Source organism: Trifolium pratense, linkage group LG6 (genome assembly GCF_020283565.1).
Source record: "Trifolium pratense cultivar HEN17-A07 linkage group LG6, ARS_RC_1.1, whole genome shotgun sequence".
In the NCBI taxonomy this organism is placed as follows: Eukaryota; Viridiplantae; Streptophyta; class Magnoliopsida; order Fabales; family Fabaceae; genus Trifolium; species Trifolium pratense.
This window is the reverse complement of record NC_060064.1, coordinates 40,166,308-40,190,008: the sequence shown is the minus strand read 5'-3', so window position 1 is coordinate 40,190,008 and position 23,701 is coordinate 40,166,308. Positions and strand designations below refer to the sequence as shown.

At 36.2% G+C, this 23,701-nt stretch overlaps 2 protein-coding genes across 3 annotated transcripts; one reads left to right on the top strand and one right to left on the bottom strand.

Moving 5' to 3' along the window:
* Nucleotides 1–8,164: 8,164 nt before the first annotated feature.
* Nucleotides 8,165–11,842, bottom strand: LOC123892265. Its single transcript, XM_045942068.1, has 4 exons — nucleotides 11,196–11,842; nucleotides 10,601–10,664; nucleotides 8,377–10,234; nucleotides 8,165–8,235 (listed from the first exon to the last, which is right to left on the bottom strand). The coding sequence occupies exons 1-4, from the start codon at nucleotides 11,840–11,842 to the stop codon at nucleotides 8,165–8,167; spliced, it is 2,640 nt and encodes an 879-aa protein (XP_045798024.1).
* Nucleotides 11,843–19,554: 7,712 nt separating this feature from the next.
* LOC123889393 (aspartic proteinase 36) lies at nucleotides 19,555–23,663 on the top strand. 2 transcript variants are annotated; one of them, XM_045938711.1, is made up of 10 exons: nucleotides 19,555–20,111; nucleotides 20,829–20,958; nucleotides 21,048–21,295; nucleotides 21,429–21,656; nucleotides 22,182–22,344; nucleotides 22,420–22,493; nucleotides 22,674–22,761; nucleotides 22,908–22,983; nucleotides 23,190–23,261; nucleotides 23,374–23,663. In XM_045938711.1, the coding sequence occupies exons 1-10, from the start codon at nucleotides 19,903–19,905 to the stop codon at nucleotides 23,514–23,516; spliced, it is 1,431 nt and encodes a 476-aa protein (XP_045794667.1). In that variant the 5' UTR covers nucleotides 19,555–19,902; the 3' UTR covers nucleotides 23,517–23,663. The 2 variants fall into 2 exon arrangements, with proteins under 2 accessions (XP_045794667.1, XP_045794666.1); XM_045938710.1 differs by having other exon boundaries at nucleotides 19,600–20,111; nucleotides 22,869–22,983.
* The last annotated feature ends 38 nt before the right edge of the window (nucleotides 23,664–23,701 follow it).

Sequence of the window (23,701 nt, the reverse complement as noted above, 5' to 3'; positions counted from 1 at the left end):
TGGATCAAAGTGTTCCAGATACCTGTTAGAGGGAATCTCCTCTATAGGTTCAGAAGAATGGCATCAAACATCTCAAAGTAGGACAAGGGGTTGGAACATTAGAAGAAGTTTTTGAGATGTAAATTATGCACGTCCCTGCATGTGTGATTTGATATTGAAGGTTGATCAACTACTGATGGTTGATTCTCCTGTGTCCCCTTGCAAGAGTTATGGACTACTATGGTATCTTCAGACCATAGTTCAGGATGAAACCGATGGGATTGAGATTGATGTCAAAATTAATGGTGAAACATCTTCTCCAACATCTTCTCCTTCAGTCAAGGAAGCTGGTTCTACTCAGGGTGGAGTACAAGGTCAAGCAACTGACCTAATCTGGAATGATTTTTTTTGTAAGAATAACTGTCATGAGTGGATGTTATCTGTTGGTGCCATATATGTGCAGAAGAATGATGTCAGATCTAATGTCCTACCTTGTGTGAGAAGGTGTTTTGAAAAACCTGGATGATCTGCATTGATGGTACTCTATTGGGAGCTTCTTGAAGGATGTCTATGCACAATGAGTCCTTTTGAATGGTGATTTATGAATCAATGTAATTGGGTTCCAAAATCAGAAGCTGGTGTCCCAAATGATGTTGTAACATCATATTTATTGATGGCTGTTCTGTGGAAGGTGCTTGAGACTTTGCATGGGAGTGCTCAAGCTGTGTGGTCAGAAGACGTGTTTCTGACTATGTGAATCAGAATGTGGAGGTTCTGATCTTGTTTTAATAGTATGCTCTAGCAATGCATGACTGTTTATTCCACTAGTATCAACAACTACTAGTGAATGTAAGGGCAGAAGAATATTGTCAAATATTGAGGTTTGATAATTGTCTTTGGTTTTCTTCTGTTGCAAGTCACTCTAGAAAAGGGTTGATAATCAGGATCTTAGTCAAGCTTTTAAGCAAACTAAGATGTTTTGGACTTTGTGAGTGACTTTACACCTTGTATGCCTGACATCCTGTCTATTCAAAAGGTCATGATACATAGTGTGGTTCTGCTAGGACATTGATCAGATGTGTCCTTGTTAACTGAAGAGGTCAGAATGCTTGAATCTATTCTCAAGAAGTGAGAATATCTACTCAGAATCGACTCTACTGAAGGAGTTGGTGTTGCCCTTCAACATGAAAGCATGAAGTTTTTCACATGTTTTCATTTAGTGCTCGAGTTTTCATCTTCAGCTGGAGCCCTGATTATCTATGACAGGTAGAGTCATGTGTTTTTCTGTGGATTGCATTGGTACATATATATTGCCTAGAGTGTTGTACAAGCTTGTGGAGATCTTATGCCTCATATGAGAATATGATGTCAGACAACATGATGTGACATTATGAAATTATTAACAAGACATGGTTGATTCTAATCATGTAAAGCTGAATAATTATATCAGTTATCCACATATCTCTTGAGTGATTAAATGGTTGAGTCTGGGAGAATTTATTTTTCTCTACAGATTTTTTGGAAGGACTTTCCAAGAGTCTTCATTATTGAGAGATGTCACAAATGTGATATTCATATGTCTTGGTGTGTGTCACTAAGTCTAAGTGAAAGGAGAACACTTCGAATCAAGTGGAAGACAGTATGTTTGAAGATGTGTTGATCAATGCAAGTAAAAGAAGACAATGTCTGACTGAATGTTAGAACATTATTCGAGACATGTTTCCTGTAAAGATCAACAAGGAAGTGAAATGGACAGTTTGATCAACCACGTGTCAGAAGGGAATGCATAAAAGGTCTACTTTGAATCCATCTGAATCTACTTCTATTTTGCTTAGTCAACAAAATGTGCATCATCTAGGAAACCTATTTCTAAATCCATTATCCAGGTTAATCTTATCTCTCAAAAAGTCCTAGAAAAGTCTATCTATGTTTGTTGATGATGTTAATAAACCTACCAAACTCGTTTTGATAATCTCATTGATTCAGTTGTCACCCCTAATGTTGAATTAAATGTTGTTACCTCTGTTAAAGGTTTTTGTCAGTTCAAATGTTGTGGGTAGTGTTGAAACATCTGTGAGATCTGTCTCTGAAATTGTAATTCTAGATAAACCAAGATCTCTTAAAACCATAGGTCAGTCTAGTATGAATGTTGTGGTTGTTGATGACATTTTTTTTGAAATTTTTTCATGTGTCATCTTTCAAAGTTGTTGATTCTGTCACTTTGTTATTCCCCACTAAAGTTGTGGTTGTGTCCCCCAAAGAAACCTCACCTGAGTCTGATGTCACATTAGATGTTGAAACATCTTGGACCAACCTGATAGTGTTGTTGAAACCTGTTCTACAATTCCCCAAACTGATGTTAATATGGCTCTGAGAGTCTTAAACCAGATGGTGGTTTGGAGTATTGAAGTTTAGACTGTGGTGGAAGAAACTGATCTTGATGATCTTCCATGAGACCAAGCTATTGCTCAAAGTATGACTGAAAGAGAACTGGTCATGCTATGACAGTTTGTGTGGATGTGCATTCTGTTGAGAAGTACTATATGTGTTCAGATGTGTTGTAATCAGATGTGATAATGCTCAGATATGTGATACTTAAATGTGATTACTACTACTATGTGTGATAGTTTCAGATCTGCTTCTGAAACTCTAGCTTTATGTTCTCATGAAATATGTTATGCTATGATGTCATCCATGATGTCTACACATCCTGATCTGATTTTTGAGAATTTATTTTTCTCTGATGTGTGAGAATTCATTTTCCTCTGTATATGGGAGTTTATTTCTCCCTTTGTGCTTTAAAGGAGAAAGAAGCTATGAGAAGTATTACTAGTTCCTGACATTATTATCTCTGCTGGTGTGAATGTTGTTGATTCCACAAACACAATTATAGATGTTCTTGTTGCTGATGTATCTCAGACAAAAGATGCTATTGGTTCTGTTGTTGATAAATCAAAACAAACTGTTCCTGAAAAGGATGTTGTGACAGACGTTGACACATCTGTGGACCAACCTAAGGCTGATGTTACTATTGTCCAGAAACCTGTTCAAGAAACTGCTGTGGTGAAAGATGTTGGGACATCTGTTGACCCATCTGACTCATCTGATGAAGAAACAGGGTCTGATGAAGAGAATTCTACTGAGGTTGAAGAAGGGTCTCTCAGTCTAAAGAAAGTCATCAAACTGTGCCACTTAATGAAGAAGTGGTTGATTCTGAAAAGAATATGTATGAGGTTAATGTGCTTGCTAGTAAGAAGAAACAGAGTCTGAAAAGAAAGGAAGCATCTTCAAGTGACTCTAAGTATGATGTTGAGGAGGATGTGCCAGACATCACACCGTTTGCCTCAAAGAAAAAGTATGGTGGGAAAAAGATCCCTCATAATGTGCTTGTTGCTCTCTGTGACAATGTTTCCTTTCATCGTGCTTCCTTTGCACAAAGATGGGATCATGTGTACAAGGGGAGTTTTTGTTAGATGGATTCTCCATGCCCTGATTGGAAGACCACATGCTTTGATACCATGCTGGAAGAACCTGTGCTAGAAGCTGTGCTACCATATGTTGCAACATCTTTGCTAACATGTGACATATTTTGTGATTGCTCCTATTCGCTCTGATACCACGCTAGATAAACATGTTGAAACATCTTTTCTAACATGTGCTATGTGTTGTGCTATCATGTGTTGAAACATCTTTGTTGTCAATGCTCTGATACCATACCGGAGGAACCTGTGCTATCTGATGTGCTACTAGATGGTGAAACATCTTGGTCATCATGTTGAAAATTTTGTGCTGATGAAATGTGATCTGTTTTAGGCTATTTGATGATGACTCCACTGCTGATTTATATCTGATGAGGTATGTATCCCATGGTGTTGTCTTCGTTTGTAGTAGCTCTGTGCACTATGTTCTTGGATATCTCTACTATTGTACTCTTTGATTAATGCATGAAGACCCTATTTTGTCTAAACTTCTGACTAAAAAGGGAAGTAGTTTAGTAGCTGGTAGGCACGATATGTTTTGCTGCTAATGTCTGTTGTGCTACCTGATGTTGAAACATATGCATGATCTTTTAGTGGTTGGATGTGTTCTACTATATGATGTGGTGTCGGATGCTTAGACATCTGCTAATCTGAGTGGTGTAGTATTGAATCTGTGCTGCTGTATGCTTATGTGCTGATATGGATGATAAGATTGAGGGGGAGTATGAATTATTTTCTGATAAGCATGTGTCAATGTATTTGGAGGGAGTGAAATTAATTTTTGCTCTGATTCTGATTTTGAGGGGAAGTAGCATAATGCAGTAAGTAGTTACTATTCTATTGTGCAAAGCTCTATTTGTTTGCTCTGGATGATGTCCTGCCATATGTTGGAACATCTTGGATGCATGAGAACTTATTTTTCTCAGCTATGAGAGAATTTACTCTTCCCAACTGCTACTTTGTGGTTTGCTTAAGGAGTTGTGATCTGTGATGTGTTTTGTGTGCGGTAGCAGTATGTGATGTATGGTATCTGATGATTATATGATGTGGAGCATAATGTGGAGGACATTTGTATTTTTTGTTGGTACGTGATGTAATGCTTCTGCTATTTCAAGACTATGGATTTGTTATGCTCTGATATTCTGCACTATGGATTTCTGTGATGTTCATTACTATTGCTCTTAATGCATGAAGTTTTTGTTTGGCATATTTTGTGGCTAAAAAGGGGGAGTAGTATGTTTGTGTTTGTCTGCTACTTTATAATGTTGTATCTGATGTTGTGACATGCTAGTCTAGCCTGTCTATGAAGAAGTAGTAGTGTGTGCAGTGACATGCATGAATTCAGGGGGAGTAAGAACCAGTTTTTCTGATGGCCTGATGAGATGCATGAGCTAATGTATGCAGGGGGAGCAAAAATATGTTTTTTTTCTGATCTGATATTAAGGGGGAGTAATGCAATATCAAGTTCTTTGCCTATGTGTGCTTAATGTATGGATGTTATGATGCGCTACAAAATGTTGAAACATCTTGATGCTGATGTGGGAATTTATTTTTCCCAAGTGTGCTTGTGAGAGTTTATTTCTCTCTACTGAAGGATGAAGCTAAGTATGTTATGATTCCGCTGCTGTGTATGCCTCTGATGGTTTATGGTAAAGTTTATTTCTTTACCCTGTGCGTTATTTTCATTTGAGGAATTCTTTTGGAAGTAACATAGAAGATGTTCTACCTACCTTCATATTTGTGTGTTCACGTTGACTTGAAGGATTGTATGGTTTTTAAATCTCTCTATGATAATTAATGGGCTGAAGTTGTTTTAGCCAAAAATTGCCAAAGGGGGAGATTGTTGGATATTTGTGTGTTGGCCTCATTTTGCTAAAACAAATATACAAGCAAGATGTTGGACCAAATGTTTCAACATGTTGGGCACAAAAGATGTTGGACCAAATGTTGTAACATGTTTGGGTACGACAGTCAGATTGCCCAAATCTCGCGCATTTATTACACGTATCTGCTATATATGGAAATCCACTCTACAAACGTGTATATCAAGATTTGATCTGATCAAGACGTTATCAGTGAAGATATGTTCTTATCAAGACTTAATGGAATGATTCAACACATTGTTTATTTCCTAAAGAGGATCAACTATTTTAGGAAAGTTTTTATTAAGGTCTGATTTGCTTAGCTGGACGTGACTCAAAGACCAGCTGTGTTCTGAAGCTTATCTTGGAAGATCAGGAGCGTGCTAGCTCTGTCTATATAAAGAAGACTCAAGACCAAGATTTTAGAAACCGAAACCATTGTTTATCAAAGATGTAGTCTTTAGGGTTTCGTGTCTTTAAGCCACTCTCTAGGAGAGTTGGTGTAAGTGAACCACTCGGGTTGTGAGATGGTCACTATGTCCTCACTCAGAAACCTTTAGGTAATGAGTAGAGTATTGTAATATCTCCGAAGCTTTTAAGCAAGGAGATAATGTTTGTGAGCCTCTCACGTATTGATTTGATACTTGAGTAGGACTGTGTTTTATTGAGTTGTAATGTTTTAAGGTTACTCCTAAGCTTTGAAGTACGGAGTTAACTGTGTGTGATTTACTCGAAGCTTTTAAGCAAGAGTAAAATATGTCACGGTGATTGTCGCCACATTTTATTCAACGTTATATGAACAACACAGGTTGTGTTGGCTGTGTGGAAGTGAGATGGGATCTCATGTCTAGGAGTTCCTAGGCAGAAGTTGCATGAGTAGTGTCGAGGTCATAAGGCGTAAACCTAGGATTTGCTGGAGGTCTTAGTGTAAGACGTAAACCGAGGGTTTGCTGGAGGTCTTAGTGTAAGACGTAAATTCAAAGGGTTTGCTGGAGGTCTTAGAGACTAGAGCTATTAGTGGATTTCCTTCCTGGATTGGTATCCCCCAGAGTAGGCAGTTTGGCTGAACTGGGTTAACAATTTCATGTGCAGTTTATTTACTTGTTGATTTTATTATGTTTCGTAAGATGTTCCAACATTAAGTATGACATTCTCTTTAAGTTGAATGTTGGAACATCTGATCAAACATTATTCCTCAGTATCTGTTTTAATGTTATATGCCTTGCCGTGTTATTCATGTCAGACCAGATGTCTCGACATTCTATACAACATCTGGTTCTGCTATACCAGAATTTCAGAATTGAAAGATTTAACTCCAGCAGATGCACTCAACAAACTTCTGTCAAGCCATGGCACCTCTAGTTCCGCTGCTGAAGACACAGAAGGCCAGGAAGATTTGCTCGAGCAAGAACAGTTTGGGCATGAAATCAGGTTTAGGCGAGAAATTCTTGATGGGGACATGCTGGGCTTGCTTGAACGTGACTCTTCCATATACTACAACATTAAAGCCCTTTTCCATAAACTCCAGAGTCCAATGACTAATGAAGCAATGTTCCTCTTGGTTACTTAAGCTGAAACCTTCTTAGAACAATTTGTTAGCCAAACCCAACTCTTGGCCAGAACCAACGAACTTCTAACATATCTGCTTGCTGCACAGCAGCGCCATTTCGAGCAGGCCTCTAGTTGCAATGCAGAAGTCACAAGGATTAAAGCCGCTTCTACTGAGGCTCTTGAACAGCTCGTAACCTGTGAGAACAATATTGCTCAATGGCAATCTGAGATTGAAGCATTACAAGAGAAGATTCGACAAGAAGAAACCAAGATGGAGAAACTAGCTGCAGTGGCCATCGAAGCACAAAGGGCCAAGCTTGATGAGCTAGCACACGAGGGCATCCAACATTACAGTGATGGTTTGGCTGTCCAGAAGCGGGTTGAGCGCCTTACCAGTGATAAAGAGATGCTGCAGCGTAAGTTGGTTTCCATTCGAAACCAGTATTATCAATTCCAAGCAGCCAATCGAAAGCCCCCTTCGCCGTCACAACAGCAACCTTAGGACTTTGTAATTTTCCAATTTTAACTTTTTGATGCTTCGACTGTGAATCTTTTAACACTGGGTATTGTCGAACAATTTCAGGCATGCTCTTTAAATGTATGCCTACTTTTGGTTTTTAACGCTGCATGTTTATATTTTGGCCAAGTATTTTCTTCTCATGTTCTGTCGTTATTCACTTTCCCTCCTTTTGGTTGTTATCCCAAATCTAATTAATGTCATTTTGTAAGGAATAAAGCAAACATGTTTCCAAAGCAGTCAACATAATTGATTACACAACTTTGGGCATTTATTAAAACAACACTTCCCTATGAAACTGACCATGGTTGGTTGTAACCACACGAGCATTAAACGCCCACTGAACTCTTCTATAAATAACTGCGCTTAAGGCTCTTTTCCTCATCACCCTTCACATATCAACGTATCAATACCTCTCTGAGAAAGAATGGATAACCAGAAAAACCCGTCTTCTTCCACCCAAGATTCAAGCATTCAACGTCCTCTTGGTAGGGGAAGAACCAAGAAACCAGCTTTCAAGCCTCCACGCACCAAAATTCTTCGCCCTCGGAGGGCAAAAAATAAGGAGATAGAAACTATTATTCTATCTTCTGACTCTTCAAGCTCCAGCTCAAATGATGAAGATGAAGATTACCTTGAGTTCCTCAGCACCTTGGAGCCTGACGAAGAGTACCCAGGAACTCCTTCTTCTGAGGGAGAAGACTCTCAAGTTTCAGAACTCTCCAGTTCTGATTCGAAGGATAGAGGAGCTCCAGTTCAGGGTAAACCCTAAGTGGTTACCCTTCAACATTCAACCATTTCTTGTACTTTCTTGAAAATTCTTGAATGATTGGTTGTAATGTTGAATCTAATGAATAAAAATTTATTTTTTCTTGGCAATTTCTTTTACCATTTTCGCAATCTTTGGAATCCTTGCGTTATTCATTTTTTATGCATATTTCTTGCAACATTGGCTTATATTTCTTCAAATATTTGCCATTCATGTTACCTGAACGTTTCTCAGGAGTTAATTCTTCAATCTCGTAAGCCCCATTTGATAATACTTGGGAAATTTTAAATGGCCCTTCCCAATTAGGTGACCATTTCCCAAAGACTCGATCTCTTCTATCCATGGGAAGAATAACTTTCCAAACTAAATCTCCTAAGTCGAAGGTTTTAGACTTAACCTTTTTATTGTATGCTTTAGCAATTCTTTCCTTTTGTCGAATTAAAGCATCCAACGCTTGCAACCTCTCCTCATCCACATCTATTAACCCATCTAACATTAAATTCCAATAATGGTAAGGAGGTAATTCTAGTTGCCTTTGCACTCGAATTGATTGCATCATTATTTCAACAGGCAACACAGCATCATGACCATACGTTAGTCGAAAAGGTGTCGAATCTGTTGATTCCTTAGGAGAATTTCTACATGCCCATAGGACTTGATCTAAAGTCTTAAGCCAATTCTTTGGCTTTTGAGCCACGTGTCTTTTAATTAAACCAATTATGACCTTATTAGCTGCTTCAACTTGTCCGTTTGCTTGAGCATAATAAGGCGTCGAAGTTATTAACTTAAAGCCTGATTGCTCAGCAAAATCTTGCATTTTTCGACCAACAAACACTGTTCCTTGGTCTGTAGTGATCGTTTCAGGAAGCCCAAACCTATAAATAATATGGTTTTGCACAAAGTTGATCACAGCTTCTTGATCCACATTCGTTAGGGCTATAGCCTCTATCCATTTGGTGAAATAGTCAATTCCAACCAATATGTAACGTTGATTTTTCGATGAAGCTGGCCTAATTTCACCAATTAAATATAAGGCCCAGCCTCTAAAAGGCCAAGGTTTGACAATCGAGTGCAACTCACTCGCTGGAACATGCTGTGTCCCTGCATGTTTTTGACACTCTTGACACCCTTTTGCATATTCTATGCAATCCTTAAGCATAGAGGGCCAATATAACCTTTGTCGAAACAAAAGCCATTTCATTTTGTGGCCTGCTTGATGAGCACCACAAGCTCCACTGTGAGCATTAGAAATTGCTACATATGCTTCGTTCTCACTAAGGCATTTCAATAACACTCCTTCAGGTGTTTTCTTGAATAACTCATTCCCCATGATTGTGTAACTTAAGGCTCTATACTTAACCTTTCTTTCAGTTATACCTGCTGGATTTTCTAGGTAATTGACAATGGGTTGTCTCCAATCACTGTCAGTCAAATTATCAATGACGAAGATTTCTGTCATCACCTCATCGAAGTGTGTATCTACCATTTCATAATTGGTTTCGACACTTTGTTCATTTGCCCCCAGCTGATGAGGCATTGCTTCACATGTGATTAGCTTTTCTTTGATTTCAACCAATTCTTCTAATTTCTCTTTTGTTAACTTGTAACCAGAAGCAATTTGAGCTAAATCATTTGCCTCCTGGTTCTCGATCCGAGGCACATGTTGAATATCACATGAATCGAAACGTTTTAGTAAAGAGAAGGCAATAATAAAGTATTTCATCAAACGCTCTTGAATACACTTGTACTCCTTTGTTAATTGCTTTATTATTAACTCAGAGTCTCCTCTGATTTTAACGTGCTTTGCCCCCAGGTCTAAAAGAATCTTTAGGCCTGCAATTAAAGCCTCGTACTCAGCTTCATTATTGGAGCAAGTTCCATTAATCTTATACTTAAACTTTGTTGGAATCCTTAAAGGAGAGATGATTAAGATTCTAATTCCTGTACTATGTTTATGTCTCGAGCCATCAAAGTATAACATCCAAGGCTCAGATTCTACATATGTTATCGAAACTTCGGCCACTGAATGATCAGCGAGGAAATCAGCCACTATCTGGCCTTTGACAGCCCTCAAAGGCTGATAAGTTAATGAATATTCAGTTAAAGCTAAAGCCCACTTCCCAATTCGACTATGCAAAATTGGTTTTAATAACATATGCTTAATGATATCAAAGTGAGAATAGACATAAACATTAACTGGCTTGATATATTGCTTAAGTTTAGTACAAGAGAAATACAAACACAGACAAAGTTTTTCAATTGAGCTATATCTAGTTTCAGCATCATTTAAAATTCTACTTAGATAGTAAATAGCTTTTTCTATGCCATTTTCATCCTCTTGTGCGAGCATACTTCCAATAGTCGAATCTGATGCTGCAATATACAACTTCATTGCTTTATTTCGAATGGGAGGCATTAAAGTTGGAGGTTTCGACAAATATGCCTTAATCTCATCAAATGCCTTTTGTTGTTCTGTTCCCCATTCTAATACATCATCTTTCTTGAGCCTTAGCAATGGAGAAAACGGTTGAGCTTTACCACTTAGGTTTGATATAAACCTTCTCAAGAAATTGATCTTTCCTAGCAAGGATTGAAGCTGTTTCTTCGTTCCTGGAGGCTTTGTCTCCATGATAGCCTTTGTCTTGTTTTGGTTAATTTCTATGCCCTTTTTATGCACAACAAAGCCAAGGAAATCTCCTGTATGTACACAAAAAACACATTTTAGTGGATTCATTTTTAATCCATATTTTCTCATTCTTTCGAATGATTTTCTAAGATGCTCTATGTGTTCATCCTCAGAAGAGGATTTCACAACAATGTCATCAATATAGACTTGCATGAATATTTCGATAAAATCATGAAAAATCAAGTTCATGGCTCTTTGGTATGTTGCTCCAGCATTTTTCAAACCAAAAGACATTACTACCCACTCATAGGTGCCTAAAGCACCAGGGCAACGAAATGCAGTTTTTGACACATCATCCTCATCAATAAAAATTTGATTATAGCCTGAATAGCCATCTAACATACTTAAATACTCATGTCCTGCTGCCGAATCAACTAGCATTTCTGCTACAGGCATAGAATATTCATCTTTTGGTGTAGCATTATTCAGATCCCTAAAGTCTATACAAACCCTAAGTGATCCATTTTTCTTAATGACAGGAACAATGTTCGCTAACCATTCTACATACCTGGCTGTTCGAATGAACTTGCACTTGAGCAGCCTTTCAATTTCCGCCTTGATCTTTGTCATGATTTCTGGTGCAAACCTCCTTGGAAGCTGCTTCACAGGTTTCTTATCTGGTCGAAGAGGTAGCCTATGCTCTACCAAATTTCTGCTTAGCCCAGGCATTTCATTATAATCCCATGCAAAGCAATCTTTGTAGCTCTTAAGCAATTCAACCATTCTTTCTCTTAAGATTGGATCAATATTGGCGCTAATATAAGTTGGCCTTTTAATAGAGCCATCTCCAATATCAACTTCTTGCAGGGGATCTTGAGCTTGCATTCTCTGAATCGAACTGTGTGGATCTTTTTCAAAACCCAAAGGTTCATCATCATAGATACAATCCAACCTTTGACTTTCGCCATTGTTCTCGTCACTAGCCTTCAAGGCCAGTTTATCTTTAACATTGGCTTCAACAGCCATATCTTCTTGTGAACCCATGGCCTCGAGAGCCATTTTAATTCTATTTTCGGCTGCGTAAGCCGTAATTCGATCCCATGCTGGGGACTTAATCATCATGTTCATTGTAACTAACCCACCCAGAGACTGGTGGGTATGCATCCTCAGACAAGGGCTTATCTATATCTTCCCTTTCCCAACAAAAATCATGGGTTGGATGCAGTTTAACTGAGTGGTATACATTTTTTGACACCACTTCATTTGGATCGAAGGCAGCATCTTGCTCACCACAAGGAGCAATCGAAGCCAGGTTTTTATCAAAGTTCTGCAAAGTCACAGTGCCTGTCTCTGAAATATATGCACTTTGATCTGTTTCCACATTTTCGACCAAACCATCTTCTCTCCAGATGATCAATCTTTGATGCATGGTTGAGGGGACAGCCCCAACACCATGAATCCATTCTCTGCCCAATAGCAAATTGTAATTGGGTTTAGCAGCTATGACCATAAACAAGGTCTTCCGAACAGTGCTACCAACACACACTTCTAATTGCACTGCCCCCTAGAGAATGACCAGTTTTGCCTTCATAGTTGGCCAACACCACATTGTGAGAATGAAGGTCTGTATCATAAAGACCTAATTTCTTCAGCATGAAATGAGGCATGATATTCACCACAGCTCCACCATCAACTAAAACTTTATTTATTCCCACATTATTGACTTTCGCTCTGATGAATAGAGCCTTCAAGTGGTTCTGCATTCCCAAGTCTGGCTTCTCGAAGACAGTTTTTTGTTCTTCGACACAACCATTTTGCATGACATAGTAACACATTGGCTTGTGATCAGCCAAATCAAGGGCCTCGAAGTCCTCTTCTAACTCATTGACTTCTGTAGGCACATCATACTCCAAAGGCAAGATGGACACCACATTAACCATAACGTCGAAATCTGATCCCTCATCCAGGAGATCATCATCCTCCATGTCATCTTCACCTGCTGCCACTTCTTGGGCATTTTCAGCTGTTGGCTCCTCCAATACTATAGAGAGCCTCTCTTTCGCTGGCCTTTTGGCCATTTCAGCTTTCTCAGCTTTCTGGGTTGCAACAGTTTTGCCCCCAGCCTCAGCATCCTTTGCTGCTAACTTCTGTTTCCTCTGAAACCTTCGCCACTAAGTGCGGGTCATAGGATTTTTTCCCTTATAGTTGTTTCTATAAGAGTATTTGTTGACTTCCGTGGCAGCATTCACTGTTTCTTTCCCAGCTACCACTTTTGAACCCTTAGGTTCAGACACAATGTTCACATTGACATTGCTGGAACTTCCATTTTCCATCATTCTTCGATTGAAAGTCACATACTGCCCACTTACCCATTAGTTAATGGGTGCTCTCCCAGATGGTTTGAAAGTGTTCTGGGGGCCTAGCCTTTGCTGGATCGAAAGGCCTTTGGTGATGGGCTTACCCCAATTGGCTCCTCTATAAGGCCAAGCTTTTTGGTTTGGCCTAGCTTTTGGCCATTTTCTCTTGTTTTCAGCATAAGGTACAACATTTTGAAGGCCTGCAGTGGCCTCTTTGTCGCACACGGCACTGCACCTGGGGCAAAGCATCACCTCAGAGTTCTTCAGTTTGCACCTATTTAGGAAGTCCACCAGCTCTTCCTCAGCATTGGGGTACACTTCACGCACCCTCTTTTCATATTCCTCTTCAGGCACATCTTCAATTGGAGCAGCAGCATCTACAACTTCAACCATGTTGCAGTCATAGACTTCGACATAGGTAGCATCAGCAGTTGGCAGTGGGTCTGCATCTACCTTCATTGGAGGCTTTGCCTTATCAGCATATTTCAGCCTTCCTTCACTCAGCGCTTTTTGCACCAAGTCCCTGAAAACCACACATTGATAAGTTTTATGTCCCAAATAATTATGAAACTTACAATAACATCTTTTCTTTCTTTGTTCTATTGGTGGTATTTTCATATCTTTTGGCACAATAATTTGACCATCAGCTACCAATAAATCAAAAATTTCATCACATTTCGTAATGTCGAAGGTATAGGTTTTTGTGACAAACTTATCATTTTTTGGTTCGACTGGATTTTTTCCATTCGACGGCCTTAACAACTTACAAGTGTAAGGAGGCCCGGGCTTTAATTCAGCCACGTTAACATCACTATCTTCGAATTCTAAGTATTCATCACTAATTTCATAATCGATCTCATTATCATAAGAATCGACAAAACTAATTTCTTTCTTTTTCTGAAACTTAGAATTTCTAGCTTTTTCAGCTTTTAACCTTTCGATTTATCTCACTCTGTCAGCTAACTGTGACATGTCTCGAAGGTATTGAGTATCCAATTTCTTTCGAATCGAATAGTCTAAACCACCAGCAGCCATTTCTACTAGCTCATGTTCAGGCACTTGAGTAAAGCACCTAGATTTCAATAAACGAAACCTATTCAAATAATCATCAATTGACTCTTGGTTTTTTCTTTTTACACTGGCTAGCTCTTTCAGGCTTATCTTGGTTTGGCCCATATAAAATTGTTCATGGAAAGTTCTTTCCAATTGGGCCCAACTATGAATCGAATTGGGAGGCAAAGTTGTAAACCAAGTAAAAGCATTCTTGGTAAGCGAATTAGGAAAATACTTCATTCGCAAATTTTCATTGTTTGCCAAATTCCCAGATTCAGCTAAGTACCTAGCAATGTGCTCTACAGTCGACTCACTAGTGTCCCTAGCAAACTTAGTATACTTTGGGACTTTCCAACCTCTTGGTAACTCTGTTTGCAACACATATTCATTGAAGGCAGAAACAAAATTTGGCCTTCGACAACCTGTGTTTAGGCCGTTTTGGGCCAAAATCGTTTCGACCATGTTGGCCAAATTATTCTGGCCAAGTAAGTTATTGTTCTGAACCTCTCGCACTACCTCATCAGGATCTTGGTTCCTCCTAACCATTACCACTGGAGGGTTCTGGTGGACCACTTGAGGATTTGGGTTAAACACTGGAGGATTTTGATTTACCACTTGAGGGGCTTGATTAACCTCATGAGGGTAATAAGTTTCCTCTTGTACAGCTGGTGTAGGTGTTGGGTTTGGAACTGTTTCATTGGCCACATAAGTTGGCCTCTGTTGCACCGGGGTTGCAGACATTGCAGGTAATATCACTTGTGGTGTGACAGGATTTACTCTTGGAGGTGGGGGGGGGGGGGTGTACCAAAGAAATCAGCAATTCGACTCATTTGGAATGCTAACATTTGGTAACTTTCATTGGTGTTCTGAATCAATGGATTGAACACAGTACCAATTTGTTGCGTCAAGAGATTAACCATTTCATGATTACTCTCGTCCATTTGTTGTCTTAGGGACAACACAGACGCAGTAGTCAAGGGTGTGGGAGTCACCCTTGATGAAGTGTACCTATCAGGTTCGAAAACTGGCATCCCAAGGCCAAGTGTAGGGGGAGGCCTATACATGAAATTATGACCTGATGGTGGGTTTGAACGTCCAGGACCAGCAGTCACGGACGGAATTGCCATAGTTGATATTGGCATAGTTGGAATGACATCATGCACATTCGAGATGGCTGGGCTGGAAAAAATTGGAACGTTAATTAATCCAGACGTGTCCAAACTCTGTGGAGGTGGATCGACTCCCCCACTCGAACTTGCTTCACTACTCATTGCGCTAGAATTTTGATTTTTATTAGAGTTAGATCTTTGGGTAGTTTTAACCATAACCTAACCTATCGTCAAGTATAAGCAAGTAACAGACTTCTCATTCCACCACATACAAAATACTTTTAAACAAACACAAAATCAGTCCCACTGGGCGTGCCAATTTGTTTACGTGAAAATTTGGTAAACAACCGCTAGTTTAAGTATTTAAACTCGCGAGACCAACTAGTAAATCTCAGGACAATTTTGTGTTTTGTTTACTTAGAAAAATGTTTGAATGTTCGTCTTAACAGGAAAACAAACACTTAAAAATCGAAACGTTTTCAAATAATACAGGAAAAAACTAGTTCGAATCGCCTCGAAGTAGCAGTTTCTCAAGCAAGTATTCAAATTAAACTAAAGAAAATTGCTGGAAAGTAAATTGCATTGAATGTAAAACAATTACAAATAGATGGTTCACAAAACATACATTTCTTCTCAGGTATTCCTTTCGTTCGAACGCTGAGTACTTAGAATTTCAGAGAAAGTTTTATGTAAAATTTTGTGACCTTTGTTCTGAATGAAAAACTGCTATATATACTATAACGAAGTGGTAACTGCTTCTTGATCATCTAGACGGTCTTCGATTTGCCACGTCGACCCACGTTCTCCACTTTCACTCTTCATTCCTTCAGCGGGCGCCAATGCTTATTGGGCCGTTGTTGTTTCTTTTTTGGGCCTGGCCCAACTTGCCCTCCGACTCGATTCTATGCTTTCGACGGGTTCCTGACAAAACCAAAACCAAATGCGCCTCCCAAAGCCTTCGAAGCGCTCCTTTGCTTCGATATGATTAAACCTCAACACAGAATTTGAAAGTTTTATTTTGACAATATAACCTTCAAATAAATGTTGGACCCACCAATTATATTTAATTGACACTAATATAGAAAAAAAAAATATATTTATATATATATATATATATATCAAACTACCCTACATTAAAGCTTTCATGTAAGTATTATGAGTCAATTTAATTTATATATATATATATATATATATATATATATATATATATATATATATATATATATATATTAAATTAATAAAATAAATTAAATAATTACAAATGGGGGCGAGACTTAACCCTAAAAAGATAACATAAAAAACAAACTACATAATACGGCTTCCCGTGTAAAGTGTCCAATGTAATCCCTCAAAGATTTCTCATTCCTTTGAACTATGATATTGCTGAGATATGTCATTGTTATTGGCTGGCGTTTCCGTAATGAGAAGTGAGAGGAAAATGTTTTGCACAATTTGCTCCATGAGTCGATTGAGTCCGTTGTCCCGTCATAGGTTTTCAACTTTGGTGATTTTTCAAGAGAATTTGCGTGGTGAATGGACTCTTGCCACTTTAGCAAATGCACTTTTTTCTTCTTCCGTCATCATATGGATTGGCCCTACTAATTATGTGTTTACTGGGCCCTACTGCCCTTATATTATGACACATGTTAGCGTTATTCTGATAATTTAAATTTGAAACAGGAGTAAGAAGAATATTTGAAAAAGAAAAAAATTTGGAAGTTAGAGAGATAAAAAAAAATAGAAAGAAAAAAAATAATAAATAACAAAAAAGTAAGAGAGAGAATGAGTGGAAAGAGAAAAAGTAGCAAAAAGTTGAAAAAAGTAAAAAAGAGAAAATTAAAAAAATTAAAAGTAAAAACTAAAATGACTTATTTGTCCTTAAAAACAGTTGATTTTAATTATTTGGGAAAAGGATAGTAGTGTAATTTTATAGGTAATGACAAATCTTGTATTAATTAATGGACAAAACTTATATACATTTTCTTAAATGTAGTTTTTCCTATTCCTCTCACAGAAAAATAGTTATTTATATTTTTTAATTAAAAATAAAATAAAATTGTTTTTAAATAAAAATAACTTCCCCATAAGTTTGGTATATAGAACTGTACATAAGTTTGGTCCTTAATTAATATAAAATAGATAAATGAATGAAAGTTGAATTTTTTTTAACAAGAATATAACTTTTAGATGTAAGGAAATTTGTCACTTCCAATTTTGATATTTTGAGTAAGGTGGGATTAAGATAGTGATCTAGGTAATCTTAGTAGGAAAATTTAAAAAGAATAAACTATAAAATTTACAGTAAAGTTTTATATACATTAATTATTAAAAGTAGAAAGAAAAAAAAAAAACAAATATAAGATATAAACAATGTCTCCTCAATTTAACGAGACGTATTTTATAAAGGATAAAATTATGAAGGATTTAAATTTAAAGTAGATAATAGTAATACTTCAAAATTTAATGTAACAGACTTGAGGCAGACACATTAGTGCCGCCTCCCGCATATGGAAATCGAATCTACAAATTCCCTTAGTCTTAACTGGAAAATATTCTGATACACTTAAAAAATCTCAATTGCTTGAAAATTGAGGGCAAAGAATCATTTATAAGCAACACTCCTCAATAAGACACCTAATAAACATATTCTCAAAGTGGATAATATCTTGAAATATGATAATGTCGAAACTTAATTATATTAACATAAGTAAGTGTTGTTAATCAAAATTCTTAAGCATTAATCATAAACAAATTATTAATAATTAGTGCACGAAATTAAAAGGAAAACAAATCACCAAAAGGAAGGGAAAAGGAAAAACATACAAGAATGGGACAAGGAAGTGCTAGTATTATAAAAAAATAAATAAAAAATGCATGGGTTGGTTAGTTGGCATTTGCCAATAAATCAATAATGGGGTGCATGGCTTTTAAGAAGAACGAATCTCATCTATTACTTTACTACATAAAAATAACAACAAAACATATTAATACTATCAATTCAAATAGTCTATTTAAGAAAACTATACAAAAAGATTATATATTTTAACAATAAGAATAAAATATATCATAGGAATATATAAATAAGAATAAAATAGTCAATTAATTCTATATATAAAAAAAAATAGTCAATCAAAAAAATTATAGAAAAATAAGATAAATATGCATAAAAATAGGAATATAAAAATAGAATATGCATAAAAAAAAACATAAAAATATACATTTTTTTTAAAGTATAAACAATAGAGTCATGTTAAACAGTGTCCCGGGATACTTGTTAAGCATACTTAACAAGTGCATAAAAAAAACATAAACAATATACTATTAACTATTAGTCGAAAAAATATATTATTAATTATTATTACTAATAATCATACAATAAAGTTAATTCTTATTAAATTTACTACATTATCCAAAATATATCCTAATCAAATTTTTAATTTTTTATTAAAAAATATACACGGATCATTATTTGTGACAACTACATAAAAAATTGGATAATTTATCATTGGTAATTATAATCAAATTTATTTATTTAATAACTTTTATAAAAAATAGCACAATAGTTTCACTTATATTTTATTCTAAATAAATTTTATACCATAATATAATGACAAACTTAAACATCAAATAAAAGTCAATGACCCGTGCAAATGCACAAATCTTTAAACTAATTATTTTAAATAAAATAAAAAAACAAGAATTGAAAGTTACAATATATTAATTTTATTCTTTGTCTAACCCAGCTTAATGAGTCTTCACCCCAAATCCCCAATACACTTTTCAACACATTCTCACAACTTAGGCTCTTTGACCTGATATAGAGTTAATTCTCGAATCGGCAGCATAATATCTATTTTTTTTAGAGATTGAACTGCCTTCTAAATAATCAATTTCAAAAATTAAATCGAGTTTTTTTTTTTTTTTTTTTACCATCAGTTTAATCTGGTTTGAATGTCAGTTCTGACACTAAATAATTTTAGTCATTTTTCGATAATAGTTATGGAGATCGAACAATAATTCTCCCTACCAAATCATTTTAGTCCTCTTTCGATCATAATTGTGGGGATAGAACAATAATTCTCCCTTCCAAATGATTTTAGTCCTCTTTCGATCATAGTTGTGGGGATCGAACAATAATTCTCCCTACCAAACCACTATCGAACCAAATTAAACCGATGGTAAAAGAAAAAAAAAAAAAAATCAAACGGAAGTAACAAAATTTAAGGAAGCAAAGCAAAGGACTACTAGAACAAGAAACAAACAACGTTGTAATCTAAATTCATTCATCTATTTTTATTTAGTATTTTCTAAAATAATATGACATTGTAGTTTTTGCCGTTGAAACCGCGAAATTCCCTCTTCTCTCTTTTTCCTTTCCCTCCTCGTTAATCTCTCAACAAGTCTTCTTCTTTTTCTTCTTGCCTTTCTTATTTTCTTCTCTTTTTCATTCCTTCTTCTTTCTCTCTATTCTTTCACCGACCCTTTTATTTCTATTCAATTGGGTCGGCAATGAACTAGAGTTTCTTTTATTTTCATTTTGATTTTCTCTTTTGTTGCTTTCTATTGAAGCTACGTTCTAATAATAATAATAATAACAATAATGGATCGTGTTAGAGGGTTGATTCTTGTTATCCAACTATGTTTCTTTATTGCTTCTAATGCCAATTTGGTTTTTCCTGTTGAGCGTAAATTCAAAGGACCTCATCATAGTTTAGATGCAATCAAATCTCATGATGATAGAAGACGTGGTAGATTTTTATCTGCTGTTGATATTCCTCTTGGTGGCAATGGTCTTCCTTCTTCAACTGGGTTTGCTTTCTTTTTCCCTTTTACCTTTTCTTTATTCATGTTGTTCTATCATCTTATTATGGATATTTATTGAATAACGCATGTATCTAGTCTATAATATAATATAGATTCATTGAATTACTTTTATTTATTGTTTACTAGTATTATTCATATTCAATTCAATTCGACATTGTTTTGAAGCTGAAATTTGTAGGAGTTGGACAATCTGATTATTAGAATTAGCAAAATTCTAAAAAGATTTTATAAAAGTCAATGTCTTCATTAGCATTAATTAATTTATTAGTTAATTAGTGTCTTTATCGGATTAGTCAATATAATCTATGGAATTTGAATTGCCCTTAAAGCGAAGGTGATCTATGATTTTCAATTTTGGGGATCATTTTGAAATTTAGACAATTTCAGGGACTAAATTGTCTGGTCCCTATGATTTAAAAGGACCAAATTGGTGATTCGTTGTCCAATGGGCGTGGCTAAGTAGCACACCAAAGTTACATCCCTGCAGAATACATTCTTGGGGAGGGGCAAACTTTAAGTTGCGACATAAGCACCCAAACGGAGATTAGTCCTATAGATAGTCCAAAGGACCGAAGCTTGTGGGATACTCTGTGGAGCCACCCGGGTGCCAAATACCCTAATTACGGTGGTTTCATTTGGTTATATTCTTTTGTTACTATTTTCATTTGGATGCTTAATTAATGTTGTGTTTCATATGGTTAGGTTGTATTATACCAAACTAGGTCTTGGCACTCCTGCCAAGGATTTCTATGTGCAAGTTGATACAGGAAGTGATATTCTTTGGGTGAATTGTGTCGGCTGCACCGCATGTCCCAAGAAGAGTGGTCTTGGTGTATGTATCTAAATTTTTCTTTAATTTTCATGCTTTCTGCTTGAAGTATTAGAATAGTGAGAGTTACTGCTTTAATTATCATGTTTCAGATGGATTTAACCCTCTATGACCCGAATGGCTCAAAAACTTCAAAGGCGGTTTCTTGTGATGACGATTATTGCACTTCCACATATGATGGTCCAATTTCTGGATGCAAACAAGACATGTCCTGCCCTTACAGCATAACTTATGGAGATGGAAGTACAACCGCTGGATCCTTTGTGAATGATTCTCTTACATTCAACCAAGTAAATGGTAATCTCCATACTGCAGCAGAAAATAGCAGTGTGGTTTTTGGGTGAGTAGATGCCCGACTCAATGAATGATTGAACATTTTAAACCATCTTCATATCCTAGCCTTCGTTTTATCGTTTCTTTTTCTTGGTAGCAGCCTTAATTTTATGTCTTTTTGAACTTTCACTTGATCACAGGTGCGGCGCTAAACAATCTGGGACATTGGGTTCATCTTCTGATGAAGCCCTTGATGGAATCATTGGTTTTGGACAATCAAATTCTTCTGTGCTTTCACAGCTTGCTGCATCTGGAAAGGTGAAAAGAATATTTTCGCACTGCCTTGATAGTATCAATGGAGGAGGAACATTTTCCATAGGGGAAGTGGTGGAGCCAAAATTTAACACTACTCCATTGGTACCAAATATGTATGTGCAGAATCTTAGTTTTTTATTCCCTTTCTATGTTATCTGTAGCCAGTGTATTTGATTTGTTCCGTTGTTTGATAATAGTAATTTGACGAATCAGTTTGATATGCATTTGATGATAATACTACTGCCATTTACCCCCAGACATTCCAAATATGTTAGGTTTTCATGGTTTTCGTCACTTATTTTATCAAGGACTTATATTGACTCTGAAATTTCAGCTCTTTTTTTCAAGTATTTGTATGTATGATAGATCTTTTGTTATCTGTTGTCCACTTGAACGGCCAACGAATCACATACACGGCTCAATATAGTCATCCTTTGTATCTTTTGTTCTTTTAAGGCTTTCATCTTTTATGATAGTAGATTCTTTCTGCAATCTCAAATATATAAACTATAAATTTTTTCAATATAACCTCTCTGGTATGTTCTCTTTCAAATGTTCTTTCAGATTCGTGTACTGTATTTTACATCCAGTTTTGGGATTGGAATTATGTCAAAACTGTAGTCTATTGACTATTTCAGGGCACACTACAATGTGATTTTGAAGGACATGGAGATTGATGGAGAGACTGTACGACTCCCGTTAGATTTATTTGGTTCTGGAAGTGGAAGAGGAACAATAATCGACAGTGGTACAACCTTGGCTTATATTCCAGCGTCAATTTACGACCAGATAGTACCAAAAGTAAGTGTGACTTCAGAGTAATGTGAATCAAAAAAAATTTCTCACTTGAATGCTCATGATTGTTCTTTGTGATAGATTTTGGGTCGGCAGAAGGGACTGAAATTGTATCTTGTTGAGGAGCAATTTACTTGTTTTCATTATACCGAAAAGTATGATACTTCTCTTCATAACTTCATTTCACTTCGTTTAGAAAGTACATTATGCAGTCCTCTTTTCTTTTGAAATAAGTATCATGTGCCAAAATTAATGTTTGTTTGACGTTCATTTTTCTTTTCCTTTGTTGATGTCATTATTGTTAAATTGACTACAAATACTGTGTAATTTTGCAGTCTTGATGAAGGATTTCCAGTTATCAAGTTTCACTTTGAAGGGCTTTCTTTGACAGCTTTTCCTCACGACTACCTGTTCCTATATAAAGTGAGTTTATTTGTTGGTTATTCCATCTGTAAAGTTTTACAGTGAGATTTGTTTTATATAATTATACTTTTCATTTCAAATATTTGGATTTTTTAAACTTGTTTCAGGTGTTTAAAAAATATGTGTTTGGTTTAATTGTCCTCCAGGAAGATATGTATTGTATAGGGTGGCAGAAAAGTAACACACAGACTAAGGATGGAAAAGATCTTATTCTTCTTGGAGGTAAAATTTGAAATTATAATTCAATCTATTATTAACTCTAGGGGAAAGTTAGTCTAAGACATGATTTTTCCTTTTTATCCTCTTAACTGTTTCTGATATATTTTCACATAGTTAATTTATGATCTAAGGAAAGCTATAGTTTAAATTTACAATTCTAATAATTTATGATTATATCATTTCTTAACATCGATATATTTCAATTGCAGATTTGGTTCTGTCAAACAAATTAGTTGTATATGATCTTGAAAATATGGAAATTGGATGGACCAATTTCAATTGTGAGTTCCCAGCGTCTTTCATTTATGACTCTTATCATTGGTTCTTAGGCTTAAATTTGTTGATACTGATGTTTACATAGAATGACTTGGCATTTTCTTGTTGATTTTATAGGTTCTTCAAGCATTAAAGTGAAGGATGAAAAGAGTGGATCTGTATATACAGTGGAAGCACACGATCTTTCTTCAGCTTCCAAAGTGTTAATTGGAAGAATATTGACATTCTTTTTGTTGATAATTGCTATGTTAAGCACTTAAATGACTAGGTTTACTATATACGAGGGATGGCAATTTTTCATTTTGTTTTAACATAATTATTTGAATGTTACGCTTTGTTCATATATGTTTAAACCATTTCTCATATAGAGTGAAATGTAACTGAGCAAGGGGAGCAAAACTTCAAAATTCTTTTTAGCTACTTTTTTTTGGGGTTTCATTTTAAG

Bases quoted from the DNA above. Each gene is read 5' to 3' on its own strand.
- LOC123892265 (XM_045942068.1), bottom strand. From the start codon at position 11,842: ATGGCTCTCGAGGCCATGGGTTCACAAGAAGATATGGCTGTTGAAGCC. The intron at 10,665-11,195 runs GTATTTAAGTAT...TCCATTGCTAAG, and splicing joins GATTCGGCAGCAGGACATGA to GCTCAAGAAAGATGATGTAT. The intron at 8,236-8,376 runs GTAACATGAATG...TTTATTCATTAG, and splicing joins AACTCCTGAGAAACGTTCAG to ATTCAACATTACAACCAATC.
- LOC123889393 (XM_045938710.1), top strand. From the start codon at position 19,903: ATGGATCGTGTTAGAGGGTTGATTCTTGTTATCCAACTATGTTTCTTT. The intron at 22,345-22,419 runs GTAAGTGTGACT...TCTTTGTGATAG, and splicing joins ACGACCAGATAGTACCAAAA to ATTTTGGGTCGGCAGAAGGG. The intron at 22,762-22,868 runs GTGAGTTTATTT...AACTTGTTTCAG, and splicing joins ACTACCTGTTCCTATATAAA to GTGTTTAAAAAATATGTGTT.